Source organism: Hoplias malabaricus, chromosome 6, assembly GCF_029633855.1.
Source record: "Hoplias malabaricus isolate fHopMal1 chromosome 6, fHopMal1.hap1, whole genome shotgun sequence".
NCBI classification, from domain to species: domain Eukaryota; kingdom Metazoa; phylum Chordata; class Actinopteri; order Characiformes; family Erythrinidae; genus Hoplias; species Hoplias malabaricus.
In genome coordinates, this window is record NC_089805.1 from 28,394,059 (window position 1) to 28,413,805 (window position 19,747).

The 19,747-nt window shown below is 39.7% G+C and overlaps 1 protein-coding gene across 1 annotated transcript; it reads right to left on the reverse strand.

The window, feature by feature from the left end:
• Positions 1–7,016: 7,016 nt before the first annotated feature.
• Positions 7,017–15,699, reverse strand: fscn1a (fascin actin-bundling protein 1a). Its single transcript, XM_066675670.1, has 5 exons — positions 14,776–15,699; positions 10,367–10,523; positions 9,672–9,793; positions 9,323–9,490; positions 7,017–9,058 (listed from the first exon to the last, which is right to left on the reverse strand). The coding sequence occupies exons 1-5, from the start codon at positions 15,596–15,598 to the stop codon at positions 8,853–8,855; spliced, it is 1,476 nt and encodes a 491-aa protein (XP_066531767.1). The 5' UTR covers positions 15,599–15,699; the 3' UTR covers positions 7,017–8,852.
• Positions 15,700–19,747: the final 4,048 nt, after the last annotated feature.

Sequence of the window (19,747 nt, forward strand, 5' to 3'; positions counted from 1 at the left end):
TCTTTAAAATGCTCAAGAACAAAGAAATAGATTGTTTTTTTTTCTTCCCCTTCTTAATTCTGCTGGTACTTTATATTGACGTATGACTACACTATCAGCAGTGAGCAGTGTTTAGGGACATTTCCTGGGATTTTCCTGAATGTCGTGGTCTTTTTGGGCTTCTTACTTATGTGAATTTGTTTCTGGGTAAAACCAGGATATATGCTCGTGCGCACTTGGACTCCAACATGGGAACATGTCAAACCGCAGGGTTCTAACTGCACTATGATGCTGGAAAGAAACGTATGCAAATATATGGGGAAGGAAATTGAAGACATGGTCCGTGGTTACTCACATTTCAGAGCGAATCTTTTAATATAATCTTGATCATTTGAATCTTCAAAGATATGAATCTAGACAAATAGGACTTTACTGTTTGATAGTTTTGCATACTGTTCATGTGGTTGTTTGACTTAAAACAAAATAACTAAAGCTCTGAAAGGTATGACCCCTGAAACCCTGATGCTGCTTTACAAGTGTAGGTTTTGGAATTTCAAATCGAGTTCCTTAAGCAAATTAATCCAAACTAAAATCTGTGCCAGTTCTTATTTTCTGTATGTATAATTTTTTTTGTTACACTGACAACAACAGGTTTTTTTTTAGATTTTTGTTTAGAGAACAATTTTAAGAATGTCTCTAGGTGAGGTTTTTCAAAATGAGTAGCACAGAAACAAACAGAAAATGTTCTGCTGATGTTCCTGAAGTCGTTTTTTTTTACTCCATATTGAGCAGGAACAGTCTGCCTTTATATTTGTGTTTTAGATGTTTTTAGAGAAAATTACCTCTAATCGTGTTATTTCAGGTGCAATTAAGGGTTCACTGGAAAACTGGATAAATGTATAGAATAATGATTAAAATTTCCTGACAAACTTAGTGAAGAAAGAATATTAAGTCAATTGATTAAGCTATCAGGACTGCATATCTGGAATGTTCTTTCTTGTTTATCTGACATATTGTAGCTGCTGGTCCAGTTTGAATGTCCGTTAATCTGGAATGCTGTGTTGGAGTGTCCAGGTCAAAGTCAGGCTACATTAACACCAGCCCACTCCTTATAGTGTGTTGTGTTTACTTCTAACACTTAAGCAGAGTTTGTGGTGAATTGATTGTTTGAGTATGTAATCATGGGCACTTAGGGGTTATACTGTTGATCTTTAAACCCGTGGTGGAGCCTTCATCTCAGGGATCTGGCACCGAGCCCCCTGGCCAGAGTTTTGGGTAAGTGTGTCTGCAGTTGAGTGAATGAAAGAGAAATAATATTCTGTGCTGTGCTCTTTACAGATGCTGCTTCTAAAATCACGCCAGAACTGAGTATTTAATTACCTGCATTTTATGTCCAAGAATGTGTATACACCCCTTATAATTAGTAAAATTCTGTGACTTGCATGGGCAGTGAGTGTGGATTATATTACCTCAAGCCAAAAAAAAAAAGCAATGAAATGGGATTTTCTGGAGCACATGTGTCAGCCAAGTGTCAGCTACAGGGGCATAAAAACCTATGGGCTGTGTAGCAGTGACAATGCATTTTCTGGTGGGAAGATGCACCATTCAATTCATTTGGGATAAGTTGGAGTGGTAGTTAACCAACAGTTTTCAACATCATTATCTGAATTTACTAATATTCTGGTGACTGAATGCCTTCAAATCCACACAAAAATGTTCCAACATATTGTGCTAAGCCAGAAGAGCAGAGCACTACCCAATTTCAGAAGAAATGTTAGGTCGGCAGGTGTGCATATTGTGTAAGTAAGAAATATTTCACTGGTCATTTATTAAGGCAAATTATTCCCATAACTATTTTGTGAATGAATGTTATCAATGTTTAAAAGAAAACCTAAGATTGATTTTTCCCATTCTCTTGTAAAGTTATGACATCAAAGATGTAATCATATTGTTATATACCAGTGTAGTGTTTGCCATATTCAGACATAACTGATTCAGCTCATCAATTGGCCAGGTTCAGTAGGTCTGTTTGCCAAAATACACTGTTCTCTGTGCCTTCAGGACAGGAACCAGAGACCTATGATCTGCACTGAGATCGTCTAGTGTTGCTTATTGAGATTTACCTAATACCTGGCGCTCATATTGACCGCAGCTAAGAGGTGACTCATTCATGGTGACTTCCATCTGTTGGTCAGGTCACTAGGTCAGCTCTAGAGGTGTGGAAGCCTGACCGTGGCAGAATGCTCACAGCCAGGATGGCTCCTGAAACTGGAGATGTGCCTTTTAGCCTATTAGCTCTCTCTCCCCACTGAGAGATTATGAAAGGGTTTAAGTGCTTGGTTTGGAGGACCAAAGGTTGTTCATATAGGTAAAATGAATCCTCCCTGGTATAGACATCTAAAACTTGAAGCCTTGGATTATGCTCAGAACAGGTTAATATGTAGCATGGAAAATAGTTTTTACAATCTGTATTATGCTTATACTTATAATGCTATAGTGGTTATAGCATTCACCATCTGAGTATGTTACAGAGTAATTTCATTCATTTGATTTAAAATTTATACTTACTTTAATTCAGTTAACTATATTACATTTATTCTGATGGTCTTTATCAGCTGTTCCGTATATCAGTGGTTTAGAATCTAAGGTATTCGTGTGAAGTCAGAAACCACCCATTTTTAGTGCTAATGTGTCTATTTAGCTAACTTGATTGAGCTATCAGAAAAGTTCAGTGTGTATAATGAAAGGTTTTTATGTAATTAGGATTATAGTGATGTAAATCTGAGTGTCTGCCAAATGCCATGAATGTAAATTCATATGTTGCCTCTGTCTGAGCAGAGGCAGTGACTGTAATGGTTTAAATTGGCCCCATAGTTAACACTCTGTGATCCTGTGGAGCCATGTCCTGGTCAGTGTGGTCTTCTCTAAGACTGTTTTGTTCTAAGCTTTGATTTGTCTGTGAGCAGATACACTGGACTATTATTGCTCACTATAGCCACTAACTGTCAAATGAAGGCTATCAGCCCCCCTTATTGTGCCTCAGGGGGTGGTCAAACATAGCATGAAGCTTTCTGATTAACTTCCTGGGGTCAGTGTCTGTCATGTGATAGCTGCAGCTGCTGCCCATATCTTATGGGGTCACTTGAAGAAGGAGCCTTTGACTCATAAGCACAATGAGGAGGACGGTATAAAAGCTTAGACCCTGCCCTCAGTGTTTTGGTGCTGGGTGTGATGATGTGCACATGTGCCCCAGAGCTACTGAGAAATGTCCCATTCAAGCATTTTTGGAGTGGCTCATTGAATGAACCCTCAGTTTTCCTGCTCCTGCGTCAGGAACTTTTGAATGCATTATCCTGTGGCTTTTTGAAAATGTTATTGCAGGACAATTGTACAAGCCGATATCTTTAGTGACCAGTCTCTTTTTTAATAGATTCACAAAGATATTATCTACTTAACATACCTCCAGTTGGATTTCTCACAAGTTCACCCCTTAATCACAGGTTAAGATGCAGTTTAAAGGTATACGTAGTTGTAAATTCAAACCCCATTTCCATTTTATCCATCATTGTGTTTTGCACAACATCCCACTGTTTTTTGGAATGGTTTATACAATTCAGGAGTCTGAGACCAGCTATTAGGTATATTCATAATTCATTGCTCAGAATTAGTCGCATCAACCACAGAAGCCTCAGCAACTAAATATAACATCAAGAACTCTGTTTTTATTACAGTTTCCGGAGAAGTAATGTTAGTTTATCAAACAAATATCTTAGTAGCTGTAGCAAAATACCTTAAGTTCAGTCTTTTGGGTTTTGTTTTCCTGCTACTCATGATACCAATACAAGCAGCACAGTGGGGCAACAGATAAGTGCCGATGTCACACAGTTCCAGGGTCCTGGGGTTGGGGAATTGAGTCCTACCTTGGCTTGTTGTCTAAAGGGTTTGGTATGTTCTCCCTGTGTCTGTGTTTTATCTGGGTGCTTGGGTCTTCCTTCCACAGTCCAAAAAGACCAGTAGGTAGCTTGCCTACTCATGTGTGTTGTGAATGAGTGTATTGTGGGCTAGTGCCCAGTCAAGAGTGTTTTCCTGCCTCACAGGCAGTGGTTTGGGCTGGTCTCTGTACCTTTCATGACCCTGGGCTGGGTGGATGGTTGCAGACACAATCCCAGATGCTTTCAGTGATGAAGTTTGGACTCTTGGGTGGCTAGTTCAGTTTTGGTCTTAGAACAACAGCAGCTACTTATGTGATTTGCATATTTCTTTTTCCTTTTTTCAATAACAGATTTTTTACAGCAACAAAATGGTCTGGTACCTTTTGAGCAGACTGATAGGCATTACCAATTTTTTTATTACATCCGATACTGGAGTGAAGCTTGATTTTCTCTAATTTTGGTCTGCCAGCTCTTGCACAGTTGGTGTGTGTCACCTTATTTCCTACTTTACATTAGATTCTGTTCATTAACTTTGAACTGTCCCTTCCTTATGCAGGTGGACTAGGTTATTTTATACCCACTGCTGAATGAACAACTAGTTCGTAATGGCTGGTTTGACTCAGAGTTAAATAAATGAAAGGATGTTGCAATATTCTTTTGCTTTAACTTGTTCATGTTCATTTAACTCACAAATACAACACACATCTAAACTCAGTTCTGGTCTCATGCTCTCCCTCATTTGCTATAATTAAAGGCCAGCAACCCAAAATCAAATGCACTCCACTGAAGCCATGTCCAACCTATTCCCTATTCATTTATAACTCTGCATTCAAAGCCCCCTGGATCTGATGGAAGTAATTACTGGTAGATGTCTGTTTTTTTGAACAGTGTTCCACCCCCCACCTTTGATTCAAATCTGAATCAGCCTCCCCCTTCTCTGACACCCCCACCACCACTACCACCACATGCCTTCCTCTTCATGCTCTTAGTTGCCATGGGAACCTTGCTCTCTCATGGCAGGCAAGCTTGAGATGATTTAACCCTTTCAGTCTATTTTTCTAAGGAACTACTCCACCCAAGCCTTCGGTATGTTTACACCTTAAACACCATCTCACATCTTTTAAGGATAATCCAGAATCTGACTATGGCATTTGAAACATAACTACTTCCTCTGTAATAGTCAATTGAAAAAAGCGATACACAAAGTATCTCTTTTGGTCAAAATGAAATGTATATCACACATTGATATACACATTGGCATATTCACGTCGGTTCCTTTTTTCACTTTAATTGAAGGCTTTAAAAAAACGAATCTAACAACAAAAGAAATTATCCAACAGCTTCTGGAGTAAATAACTGAATGTGTTTGTTTTCAGTATAAGCATCAGAATACAGTGAATGATGTTTGTCTAAAGAATAGCTCAAGCACATGCTTTCTCCAAAATATATGAACATATCCACCACTTTTGTCAAAATAAAAGTTATTCAACTCTAGCTTTCAGGCATTCATAAGTAGGATCTGATTTTAACATTCTGAAACATAATCTCTGTTTGACATGATTAATAATAATGATTTATACTTAATTATTTTCCTACAGTCCAAGTCCTTGCTCAGTGTGATGGCTGCATATGACATGTGGACTGTGGACCACAGGGACCACTGCAATTAACCTTACTGACCTTTCTTTTGGCCTGGTTTTGGCATCTGCATTAAAGTGGATTAAAGGCCTGCTCTGGTGGGATGGCTCATTATTGGGTTAGGATCCTTACGTTGGGGAGGAGGAGGAAAAGTGGCTGTAATGGCAACATAAATGTCTCTTGTTTGTTGTCTTATTTCAGCAGAAAGACTTCTAAAAATGCTGATCCCCATGTGTGTGTTCTGTGCATATTTGTACACAGCTATCAGTGACGATAATTGTGTCTCTTTATTTGCAGTAAATCTACTGAATAGTGTCCACTATTTGTCCATAATTTCGGTCTCTCTCGGGGTAATGAATGAGCTTTGTTTTGCTGCTGTAATAACTGAATAGATGGAAGAGAAATCAGAGTACAGACTGCTGCTCCTGAAATACAGCAGCACAAAGACCTCATTGATGAGCAGAGAAGTGGTCAGGAAAACCCCCACCAGAAAAACTGCTCCCGGGAGTGATTTCAGACCCTGTGGAAACACTCCTCTGCCCCTGACCTTTGGGCTTAAGGGTATTAGCTTCCAAAATAAACTCTGGAAGCTATAGCTGTACCTCAATGAATTCAGGGCTAATTTCACAACAGCTGCAAAACAAAGCCACTTTAAAAACATCGAGCTCCCGGAGCTCATTTAAAAAATGGAAAACCTACATTGGCTAACTTTTAAATTCCACATTGAAAATTAAATACTCCTCCTGACATTTGCATTTCTTAATCATATGGTTTGGCAAGATCTTAGTAAACATCTTAAACTCTATAACCTTTCACATACACATACATGCTGGCCTACTCAGTAGGAAAAACAATGCAGGAGGGAGAACCTGTTTTCATAATGTTCCCCAAATATGGAATAACAAAGTTTCAAAATCTAGATTGAAAACCTCTCTTCTGGAAAGCTTTTGGTTAACCCTCCATTAATGGCTGCTGTTTAGTGTTGTTCTAGCCGGTGTTCTGTTTAGACTAAATGGACCTGTTTAATCAACACTCACAGTAACACTGAGCATGTGCCCTACACTCATCTTTACTCACATTAACCTTAACCATTTCTATCTAACTTATATTCTGTTTTGCTCCCTGTGTCAAACAAAGGAAGTTAAACCCCTCCTCACCCCCCCTTTTATGGCTCCTCTAAAAGTTTCTTCCTCTTCCTCTGAAGTAGTTTTTCCTTGCCTTCTCAAAAGAGACCAAGATCTATAGCTGCTTCGTGAAATCATTATGATTATTATATGTTAAAATGCTTATAATACAACAGGTATTTGTATTTGACAGTCTAAAGAGCAGCTAGTGTTTAAAATAAATATAAATAAAAATAAATAAATAATAAAAACACCCTTATCTTCATTTTAATTTAGTTCCAGTGTCTTACCAAACATTTTCCACACAAGACAAAATGGTAGAAAAAGACCAACTCACTGACAGTTTCATATTCAAATTTATTATTGTATTTTTTTGTACCCATGGCACATGAGGAAAAACAACTGTAATATCAAAACAATATAAAAGGAAATCTGCAAAGTTTTACAAAGTATAGATGTGGAATGTTTCCTTTTTTTTCCAGTATGACCAAACACTCCACATTAAGGCACAGTCATTACCATTACTTCATATGTAAGAGACTAATTTACCTCAGTATTTTCAAATCATAATATATGGTTAATTGAAATGCATCTTATTAAATTCTTTTACATTATATGTATGTTTCAGTCTCTGAACTACAGTGTTCAGGCTGCTTTTATGTATACCTGGAAAAAGTTCAAGTCCCAGTAGTCATTTTGTTTAACATTTAAATGTTTAAATCAACTTTAGCTATAATGTTTGTCTTGCTATAAAAAGGTTCTACAAATTCAGACAGAACCAGATATGGTCAATGGTGCCATTTGGTTGTTTAGCATACTCAGAATACAATTTCCAAGTGAAACAAATTGTTCTTTCTTGTCACATGTGTATTACAGAGGCTTGTACATTAATCTTATTAGTCCATAACATGTATGAAGGTTTGATAATGTCTGCGCCTTATAAAAATCAAAGGAGAACAATTAAGTGATATTTTCCAGTAAAAGATTTGTGCAGTTCCAGATTAAGTCATGCCAGTTACATATGTGCAGTGAACACAGACCCTTCCACAGTGACCCAGCTGGATCTAGCAGGAGGGAGGTTTTAATTTACCATAAATATCAGTGTTGAACCTGCAACAACATTCCTCAGACCAGAAACGTTACTCTCACATCTACACTTATGACAAATTAACCTGGTAGGTGCCCAACCTTTCATATTACTCTCGTATTCGATGATGAGAATGTATAAACAGAAGTTGAGATGAAGGACTGTAAGGTGCCTTCTTCACATATCAGCATCCAGTTCTTTTCTTTCACAGGGAAATTAATTCTAATGGCACAAGCAGAAATCCAGTACACATTGTTTTACACACAAAACATTGCCATACTTCAGAATACAAAAATCAAACATCATTACTATGTAGAGACTCATTCCAGTAGTTAAAGAACTCACTTTGATACTGCGTCAGCTGTATGGCAATGGCAAGACAGTCATAAATCAACATTCAAACAGTTACTATCAACTGCCCAATTGCCTTTAATCTTCTGATTACCAGGATTCTAACACTTGGCAATATGGTGGACAAGGGGCAATCACCACGTTGCAGAGACTCACAGGGTATGACAAGGCATCAGTATACAGAACATTCCCCTACATTTCAATACATTTAAAGAGGGAGAAAGAGGCTCTTATGAGTTGTGCAAAGACAAGGAACAGGGATTTTTAAAGAAATCCCACCAAACAGCTGAGGAGATCCAGCAATTCTGAGAAAACTGCTCCTCATCATGTGCTGGGTACATACCCTTATTCAGATCCATTTATCAAATTATTTTTCCTCCAGTCAGATACCAGGATGTGCGATATGCTACAGGTCTTATTACGACAGTACACCAATTTGGATATTTGATCAAGCCCCAGAAATTTAGCAATTGTGCACACGGTGTTTTAGCCTTTGAAGACTGCGCAACACTGCTAGAATGGTATGGCACCAGACAGCTGGAGCACTAGCATGCCCACTGTAGAGAAAGCAGAGTCTTCAGGATATGCCAAAAAAAACCACCCCCAAACCTTCATGTTACTCTCTGCCATTTATCGCCCACTTGTGCTCGCTCATGGTGAAAAAAATCATATTTAAAAATGAAGGACAGAAAGGAAAATTAAGGGAGAAAAATAAAAGCCACAGTGTTTACTCAAGTGCTTCTAGTACTCCCACATGGTTGAGCTGTCCAGGTCATCAGCATTGGCCTTCAGAACACCAGCATGGTCTCCTCTCAGGTACTTTCCTTCAATTGACTTGATGGCCACTTTGTTGTAGTCACAGAACTCCAGGAAGAAATCTACAGGGGTATCGCTGCTGCTGACCACTGAAGTTTCACTGCCTACCATCCAGTACTTCCCAGTGGAATCTAATAAGAGAAAAGTATGTTGAGAGGACATTAAGTATTTACTGGTAACATGGTTTTACACCACCTACAGAGTCAAAATGACTAAGAATGGCATGATTCACTTCAAGCATACTTGTAAAGCACACCTTCCCTATTTGAATATTGGATAAGATCTGCACAAACAGATTATTTAAAGGATGTATGAACATCATTAGATGTTCAGGGAACATTAGATGTTCCTAATTAGATCATTAGGAAGAAAAAGAAAAAAAAAAAATTGTTCACCTTGGAAGCTGTAGGCTCCGTCATTGAACAGCAGGCCAAACACATCGTAAGAAGAGCGGTTGGAGTCCAGGGTGCCAGTCACTTTCCTGCAGCCAATAAAGCCATGCTCACCCCTCAGCACAATGAGGGGCCTGTTGATGAGCTTCATCAGGAACTCCTCAGACTCTCCTGGAGAACAGGAAGAGATTTCAGACCAAGATCCACCAATCAAGGAGAACTAATGCTTAAAGAGGAGATTTAAATGGGGAGATTTCTTTAGTCATTGGGACATTTAAATAAGGGTCACGTTCTTGGAGAAGATTCTCTCATTAATAAAGAGGCTGAAAACAACCTGGAAGCCAGACCTTACCTGCAGAATCAATGGTGGCAGCCAGCTGACCATTCTTTTTGGCTGCTACGTATTTTCCATTTGTGGCACGGAGGGTGATTTTCTTCCCACGCCATTCAATATCAAAATAGCAGTTGGCAGACCTAATTGAAAGACATTATGATTAAGGACATAAATAGTCTCAGAAAAGGATAAATGTGACTGATGAAATATAGCCATAATAAAGAAATTAGTTCCCTAATGACTAAATTAGAGAGTAACATTACACAATGGCCAAATATACACTGCAGAAATATTCTCAGGTTACAAATTACAATAACTAATTGTAACAAAAGCCCACTTTTGAGCAACTCATGTACTTTTTGGATAGCAAGTTAATGAGAACAATGACAGTTATAATGACTAAGCAGTCTTGCCCCGGCCTGCACCATACTCATGTTCTCACAGAACACACAAGGTCAAATGAGAAGTTCAGGAAAGCACCTTTAACAACTTAGAAGTGCATACTACAAAATGATATGGTCTACCCTGAACATGCAAGGTTAACATTAGAAAATCAAAGCCAAATAAAATGTAAATAAGGGACAACTGCTAATTCAGCAACATGTTAATGGCCTTGTAAATGTTTGCTTTGCCTTCAGAAGGAACAAAAGTTAAATGTCAAATGATGTGTCTCGACTAACAATACCACTTTTGAATGTGTCATGAACACTCACTTGGTAGAAGCGGTGCACTGCAGACCACCATTTGCAGTCAGTGTCCAGTACTTTCCAGAGCATGTCCTGAAAGCACACTTCTTTGTATCCTTGCTTATCTCCATCTGAAATGTCTCCTGATCACCCTCCTCATCCTGGTTGGCAGAGAGGTCCATTCCTGCAAGACAGAAAAATAAGTGCACACTTTAAGCTCCATTATTAAGCATGAAACGTCTTGAAAAGGGGGCTTTGATCTCATCATCACATCTAATTGAGCAGAATGTGTCTTTAAACATAAACACGGCATCAGAGAAGCTGATCCCTGAGATTAGCAAAGATTTCCTCTCAGGCATGAATGGTTACTTGACCGTGTCCTATGCCAGCAACTATTCCTTCAGCCCACTTGCCCATTTAAAAAAAAAAAAAAAAATTAATCTCTACTGGAACTAGGGGCTATCATGCATGCCAAAATGCTCAATAGGAGACAACAGTTGTGACTCAGTCCTAAAGAATGCATCCGGTTTATGGATAAAATGTTTACAGAGTCTAAAACAAAAGGCCAGATGGAACCAGGGCACTAGTTTTATGCTGACTGCGTTAATATTAAAGTATTCTGGTGCACCAGTATATAAACACTGGCTACAGTACATGATTCTTGAAGTTACAACTTACACGCACACAAAAAAGGACAACCAAATAAATGTCCTCCTTAAAATGGGAAATTCCAACTTTTTTTATTTTTCAAAATGTGGTCATATAAACAAAGTCATTTAGTGTGGTATGATATAATATGAAAAGAAATGTTGTAATGAAACCCACAGACATAGAACTGTTCTATACGTGGCATTGATAAATATCAGGGAGCATGTCTACAATGCAAATATAGGCATTTTATTTATTATCCAAAAATGACCAGTGAACCAACACATCTGGGGGATTTTATTTTAATGCAAATACTTTAGGGGTTTATTTAATCTTACCGTGGCATGCACATAAAACATAGGCCAGTGCCATTATTAAGCAAATCGTTTCTCATATCTCATCACAGACATCATGCAACATGTCTGCAATGGTTTCATTTGATAAAATTATGACCTTGGTGAGCTCTGGATTTCAAAGCATTTCAAAACTAACCACTGGATAACTTTGTAAACTGGATCTTAAAAAAAAAAAATCCCTACAAGTTTTTAAATGATTTTTCAATACTGGATATAAACAGAGTGCAATGCCTGAATCTTTCACTAGATCGTTTGTTTAATTCTCAAGATCTGTATAGTCTAAGACTACTTCGGCTTTAGTAATTAACCTTGCTGTGATTACTTTCATATTCCTGCTTCATCAAAACCTTCTACAACATCTCCATGCAACAACAAAGAATTACTGCACAGATTCCTGGTCTCTGGAAAGAAAGATTGAGTTTCCACAGAAATATGCGAGCCTCAATGAGCGAGGAAAAATGACCACGATGAGAACCACATGGATATGAATGGGAGACTGCTGGGGGAGAGGGAGGTTAAAAAAACAGCTTTAAACTAAAGAATTACTGGCAAAAGTGGGGGAATAAATGTATAAATCTTATCTGGTGGCTAATGCACACTGCAGCATCTTTTTGAGCTACAGTCATACCCCACCCCCAATGCAGATGAATTCCTAAGGGCTCTCTCACAGATGCCCAGTTGATCCATCTACACCATGGCAACTGGGCCAGAGAAGCAAAGCAGAGATTGAATGGTAATACCACACAGACCTCAGGGAGATGGCGTAAAGCACCAAGATATTTGCTGTTGCACAAGGAATGGAAAGGTTTGCTTCAGTGCTATTTAAACAGACTTAAGGAGGACGTCTTTTTAGAGTCTACACTGCACAAACACTGTTAGTCTAGTCAACTGTGGAGGGAAAAAAATGCACAGAACAAAAGCAAATGGAAAATCATTTCCGCACTCGTGGTGAACAGACAGACAGTCTGATACATGCAGCACCACAGGAGGAAGAAGAGCATGTTGTGAACAAGAGAAAATGCCTAATCCTTTCCCAGGCAGAAGAGCCTAAATGACAGTGACTGCTTGAAAATGTCCTGGGTTTTGTGTATGCCCTCTTAGCCAGGCCCCATTGTCCTGCCAAGAATGGCTGTTGTCGAGGCCAAGCAGCTGCGGTACATGGGTAACCCAGGCCATCTCACTGCCTTTGTTCTTTTTCAACCACACCACACTCCACATGCCTCAAACACACACACACACAGCAGAATATTTCTGCCTTCCCCTCTTAACACTAAAGAAACTGTATTCTGTTAAAATGCGTAGTATTGCACTTATGCTACGTCTTAAATTTGTACAGGACCTTTTGTTTTCAATGTATCAGCACTATCTTTTCTGGGAGTAATATTAACTTAAGGGTAGATTAGACCCATTTGCCTGTTCATGCTAACCATGTTCTCTGAAATGTCAACAAAGCACTTTTGTAAGTTGCTCTGAGAAAGAGAGACTACTGTATGACCTACATGTAAATATAAACAAAAGAACCAACCAGAAAACAAATTTTGTTAAAATTTAATCTATTCTCAAACATGCTAGGCAAAGGGACAGTAAAATAGAACAGGGGGAAAAGAAAAGGCATTTGGATCTCACGAGCCTGAGAAAGCACACAGATGATCCCACACGAGATGGAATTCCTAATTCAATCCAGATGCTTGAAAGCTAGCTCATGGCAAAATAAAATCTTTGAAGCTTTGCCTTTGTCAAGCAAAAAACAGCACAAGCAGAAAAGAGAGGAGACACAAAGACAGCACCAAAGCAGCCACCCTCCTCCATCTGACCTGCAGAGACCACGTGGAATTTGCTGGGCTCTTGGCTGAAGCCCAAAACCCCTGCCACCAACCACCAGCTTCATGCAGCACCATCAGTGAACCAGGTCAGAGGCCAGGCATCTTTGTCCTGGGGGCAGCACAGTTTGTGCCAAAATCACAGCAGATACCCAGTTTTCCACTTCACTTTTCCTAACACTGCTAGCCCTGTCCATCATCCTCAAAATCAGCTGCTATTGGGGGAGGGGGGGTGGGGGCGTCACATCAAAATATTATGACAGCTCTTTAGGTTTCACTCTAATCCATTGTTTTACTCTCACTGCCTCAGGCCTAGTCTTCTGGGTGTACAGTAATGGCCACTTTCACTCCTAACGTAATAACTATTTAAAGGATTTTTTTCAGCAGTTTTGGAGTTCAGACAGAAGCAGGCTTGCTTTACTGTGACACTACATAATACATTCTCCTCGGAGCCTGTTCACTTATTCACTCACACCCTAACACACCTTCTCAGGAGAACGAGACTTACAAAATGGACGCTCTTTCGCAGCAACACATGTGGCGCTATTCACAAAAATCTGCAACACAAGACTTGAATCTCAGTAGGAACTGCTGACCCTCCAGCTGCAAAATCTTTTCTGTCCTTTGCTTTCAGAAGATCCACCCATCGGTTATACTCATAGCCACGTAGGGACCTCAAGCCAGGGAGTGCAGAGTGGAATATCTATAATTAGGAATGACTTCTACCTAATTATAAAAGATTTATGGGTGGAACTTATCTGCCTTTACCTACATTCAGCCCTCTTTCATGTGTGAAAGTGAAGGATTGCTAAAGTTCATGTCAGCAGTTGGAATTGAAGAGGTCTGATTAACTTAAAAGCTTTGAATGAAATCATATATTGATTAGTATCATAAGTAGACCGTAAACAACAACATTATGATGCTTAAAAGCAGGAGTGGGCAATATGGCAAAACAATCATTATACTTGAAGATATATACTTGAAGAACGTAAACTAACCTCAAAATTTCCCAAATCATTAACCTCTACTCTTACCATTAAGGACTCTAGCTCAGTGGAATGTTCTGAGTTTTCTTTTAGGAACCCCATAACAGGCCTTCCATCATAGAGAAGAACCATCTATAACCTTACGATTCTTATGGGGATTCTCCAAAGGCATCCATGACATCTCAAAAGCCATTTGAAAGCTTAAACTCCTTCTTTGTGCCATTGCTATATAGTGGTTCTATGATGTAGGGCCTCAAGTACATGATTCGTCGTGGAGCTTGCATTCATTAGCACACAATAGCACACCCTTAAGTAAATACAGAGGTTCTGCATATTACCCTGAACATCTAAAAAGTGCTATTTGATCGCTGAACTGGCTCTAACACTGGGTGTCCATCAAATGATAAACCATGCTGACACCATGGAGAACCAAAGTCTGTCTATCATAATTAGACCATTTGAAAAAAATGTTTAAATGGTGTTTTGACAATGTCGTGGTTCTGTTTGGAACATTGCCTTTGTAGAAACCACTGGACTTGGTCTGATAAAGGAGACCCACCGTTACAGAAGGACCACTGCCCCTGGTGTTTAATGTTAAATCAGTGCAGACATAACAGCAGCAGTACCTTGCCTGGTGGACACGTTCCTCTCGTTGGCGGCGGTGAGCACTACTTGCGGATGACTCTGCTCCAGGACAAACAGCTCGTCTTTGCCCACCTTGGAGCTCTTTCCAGACTTCATGGTCCCGCTGGGGCCCGAGGGTGCGAGGTACTTTCCCGCGCAGTCCCTGAAGGCCACGTTGCCGGACCTGAACTCCAGGGTATAACCAGTGCTGCGGTCGGCTTTCTGCACGAGCGTACCGTCGTTCCTGAGGAAGCAGTTGTCGGCGGTCTGCAGGTGATAGCGCTGCTCCTGGAACACCAGCGTGATGAGCGAGTCCACGCCCCAGGGCACGTCGCGGTCGATGGCGATCTCGTGCTCCTTGGCGCTCAGGTGCGCGTAACGCTTTCTCGTGACGCTGAAGATGTTGACCTGCGGGTGCATGGCGATGTGCACGCTCCATTTTTCCGCCATGGAGATGCTCTGCGCGAAGCATGTGATGCGGTCCTCCGTGCCGCCCAGGTAGCGTCGGTGCGGCTCAGACATCAGTGACCAGCGGCCGTCGTCGTGCGCGGTGATGACGAAGCGGCAGTCCTCGCCCGGAGTTTCACTGTCTCCGGTCACGTTGCCATCCTTGTCGGCGGCGATGTATCGGCCCAGGTGGCTCTTCAGGAAAAACATGTTGGAGTCGTCGCCGTTCTGCTCCAGCGTCCAGATCTGCTTCTTCTTCATGCTGGTAGCAGACGCGTTGATCTTGAAGCCGAACGTCTCCGCGGTCAGATACTTGTTGCCGCAGTTGATGAGGCCGAACTGGATCTTCAGCATGTCGCTGCTGCCGTTTGCCGTCATTTTGCTGGTGAAGCGAGGCTTTGTGCGCTTTTAAATGAAGAGGAGGATGCTGATGCTGCTGCCTGGTCTTTGTTTGTGCAGCGCGTGCGCCCTGTTCTGCAGCCGCTCACAGCGCGAGCCTAAACGCACAGCTGTAGCCTTTATACTCGGCCGTGACGTCACCACTGGCCCTGCCCACCCAAGAGCAAAAACCGTATTTATTTTTCCGAAAGATGCAATATTTATAAGAGAAAAATCTGTTCAACACGTGTGTTTATAAACCGCCATTTTCTACTTCAGACAGACATGTGCTTTACAAGTACACCGTTCTGATTAGAAACATGCACAATGTAGGCTAACAATGTATCACATTAGACAGCATTTTGATTTTCTTCAGGTCAATAGAATTAAACATCCTTTAACTGACACACCATAATATTCAATTCATGTCAACTCTTTTTTTATTACTATTATTTACCAGTACAGGATTGTACATTATAATAAAACTCTGTCTGACTTCTTCAATGGTGCAGTGATAAATAGCAAATAGACAAGAGATATTGTGCATAGATGTTATATAAAGAATATGTGTGTGAAGTGAACCATGGGTAGGATAGCAGGGGTAGAATTAAAGTGCCAACTGCAGTTAGCGCTACACATGGACACAGTGATTTTCAGCAAATTAGATGTTTATATATGTATTCAGTGTGTATTTAGGTTAGAAGAGTACATTTTGTTGAGGTGAACCAGGTCAAGTTGGCAAATATATTCCAGTGCTGTATAGTGTTATATTAAAGTGTACATTGTAAGTAAATTAACATTATCGGCTTAGTTCAAGTGTAGCAAGTTTAAATGTTCTACTAAAACGTAATATAAAATTAGCCAGAAATGTCAACAACTAAATACAATATTAATATGGTTAGTATGCAGCACAGGAGCGCCTCAAGGAACAGTCTTGGCACTGTTTCTCTTCACCCTGTACACTGCAGACTTCATGTATAAATCACCAAAATGCCACCTACAGAAGTTCTCTGACGATTCAGCAATCATTGGCCTCATCACAAATGAGGAAGACAAAGAGTACACAGAACTGATTCAGGACTTTGTGGAGGGGTGTCTGCAGAATCACCTCCAGATCAACGCAGGGAAGACAAAGGAACTGGTGGTGGATTTCCACAGACATACACACTCCCCTTCACCATTGAACATCCAAAAAATAGACATTGAGAGGGTAACCTCTTATACGTACCTAGGTGTTCACCTGAACAATAAACTGGACTGGACAGATAACACTACTGCACTTTACAGAAACGGACAGAGCAGACTTTTCCTGCTCAGGAGGTTGAGGTCATTGGGCCACTGGACCTTTTTTAATGCAGTAGTGGCATCAGCCATCTTTTATGGAGTGGTCTGCTGAGGCAGCAGTATCTCTGCCACAGACAGGAGGAGAGTGGACAAACTCCGGAGGGCTCACTCTGTCCTGGGAAGCCCCGTATACACAGTGGATGGAGGATGTTAATCAAGTTAACACCCATGCTGGAGAATGACTCTCACCCCACGCATGAGACTCTGACAGCACTGGGCAAGTGTGTGAAGGAACATTATTGCAGATCTTTCCTTCCTGCTGCTGACTTCACCACCAGCACTGCTCCCAGTAAACCACTTTTCTACCAAATTTACTTTAAAAAAAGCACTGCTAACGGTAAGACTCCTACGTCGACACTGACAGTTTACACTACACTAAGAATACAGAATGTCAATTTATTTGGACGATATATAATGTGCAATATTTAATACAATACTGTGATATTTTAAGGAATATAATGTGCAATATTTCATTGTCAAAATACCATGTACAATAGTCTTGTTAATTTAGTTATAAATATCCTTTAGAAATTTTGATATTTCTTATTTTTATTATATTTTATATTACAGTATTCCTTTGTTATCCCCATATTTTAGTACTTTACTGTCCCTTTGCTGCTGTAACACTTTGAATTTCCTCATTGTGGGACTAATAAAGGATTTTCTTATCCTAACATTCTTTTTTTTTTTTTTTTTTTTTTTTTTTTTTTTTTTTTTTTTTTAATTGTGCACACCTCCAAAGTTCAGTCTTAGAAAGTAGTTGCATTTTCTGCTTCTCATGATTCAAATATTCTAGGTCACAAATTAGTCTAAAATTTAAACTCCATAAAACCACCGTAGATGTTCAGGTTTTCTGTCCTAGACCCAGTTCCCTTTTTTCTGTGTTTCTTGGCCCAGCAGCTGTAAATATACAGGACTTAAAGCTTCCTCTTACATCCACTTTAGGATGATAACAGCACTGTGAGTCTGTTGTAAATAGAAGCTTAAATTACTGTTTTTATTTAATGGTGACTGAATTGGTGGACAATCAAAACAATCAGTCAGTTTTTATTTATATAGCACATTTCACAACAAAAATGACTTAAACAGTTCAACGGGTCTTGTCACACACACACATAGCAGTGGACGATCGCATGGACGATGGCAGTCTGGCACAAATATTTTCTGCAAGTTCAATTGCTTTTTGCTGAGGATATACACCTCCAGTTTAAGATTCCACAAATGTGACAAATTTGGCAATGCTAATGGTTTTCACTTTTTATTATTCTTCAGTAATATGTTTTTAGGGTCATGGTTTTGTTTCCAGCCAAGGGTTTAGAGTAATCATTCCTACGTTTACTGAACTCATACTGCCCCCTTTTACCTCACAAATAATCAGTATGGTCACTTTTCAGTCACTGTCTTGGCCAGGTCTAATCAAACATGCTGAAATATATCTGATACACACAAGTTCATCTTAGTTTCTTAGACTTGAGAATGTGCTGAAAATTCATGTGGCTTCTGTTAATATTCATTTGCATAAAAAGCAAATGAATACTATATATTTTTAGTCCATAGATGCTAACATGCAGTGTTCAGTGTGATGTTTAGACTCTCACTGAGGCAGATTTCTGAAGTTTTTTGTGTTAAGCTGGAGGCCTGGCCTTTTTGTGCAAGACTGTGTAAATGTTGGACTATGTGCTTTCATCATTTGGGCACAGTCACTGCACCTTTGGTTACTGTAGTGTGGGTTTCCAATACATTTTCAGGCAATATTTTGCCATGAAGCTCTATTTTGGATAACGTACAGCACTAAATAAAATTAGTATTTAATTTTAACAATAAATTGCATCACAGGGTTAATCACTTTTGTTTGCTGTTTCAGTTTCAAGTCAATTTGAAGATGATGAGATTGTTGTATGGTACGTTGTTTTGTTACACGCATTTGTGTGTGTGTGTGTGTGTATAAATATACATACACCAGAGCATCACATACTAAAGCACCACCACCACATCAGTGTCAACCATAAAATCATGCCTGCTCTGTGGTGGTCCTGTGGGTGTCATGACAATTTTGAAAGTGTGCAAATAAGTATGCAGTGCAGAACTATGTAGTGTTCCTGTGTGGTCAGTGGAGTTGAGAGAATGGACAGTGAATGCAGACACAAGAGGTAGTCAAAATATTCTGATATGACTGTGTATATTATTGTGGAGTAGAACATTCCAAAGAAATAGGACGGTTCAGACAGGATGGTCTTTCATCAGCTGTGTAAGCAAAGTGCCTCTGAAGTGGCCAGCTTTGCACACTTCATTGTTACCATAGCACCAGCTGAATAAGTAGAAAAAAAATAGTCATTAAAACAAAGTCCATTAACTATAAAGTGCCACAAGAATTGACAAATTCTTATATATGCTTGAAAATTTGCTGGTCTTATCCAAACCACAGAAATAGTAACTGTTTAGAGCACACTGCAGTGCAACCCTTGTCAGTGTGTGTGTGTTTTTTTAGTGGGATGAAAATTTTCGACTTCAAGATTAGGCTTGCTTGACTGGCTAGTGAGAGGATGAGGAAACAAAACTCAGCCTGTTTTTCTACACAAAGATCTATTCATAGCCCGAACATGCAGATTGCAGGGTTGAGGAAGATGCTTTCAAATATCTTCCAAATAGTTCCGGCACACACACAGTCGACAAGCATACTGAGGCAAATAAACTTTCATTATATTTCTGATTACAATAAAGAAAACTGTCTGTAAACAATGTGGAACTCAGACAATAAAGTGGTATATATATATATATATATATATATATATATATATATATATA

Coding starts and splice junctions, on each gene's coding strand:
- fscn1a (XM_066675670.1), bottom strand. CDS start 15,598: ATGACGGCAAACGGCAGCAGCGACATGCTGAAGATCCAGTTCGGCCTC. Junction 9,491..9,671: donor TGCCACCATTGATTCTGCAG/GTAAGGTCTGGC, acceptor CCTGTTCTCCAG/GAGAGTCTGAGGAGTTCCTG. Junction 9,059..9,322: donor CGGAGCCTACAGCTTCCAAG/GTGAACAATTTT, acceptor TTCTCTTATTAG/ATTCCACTGGGAAGTACTGG.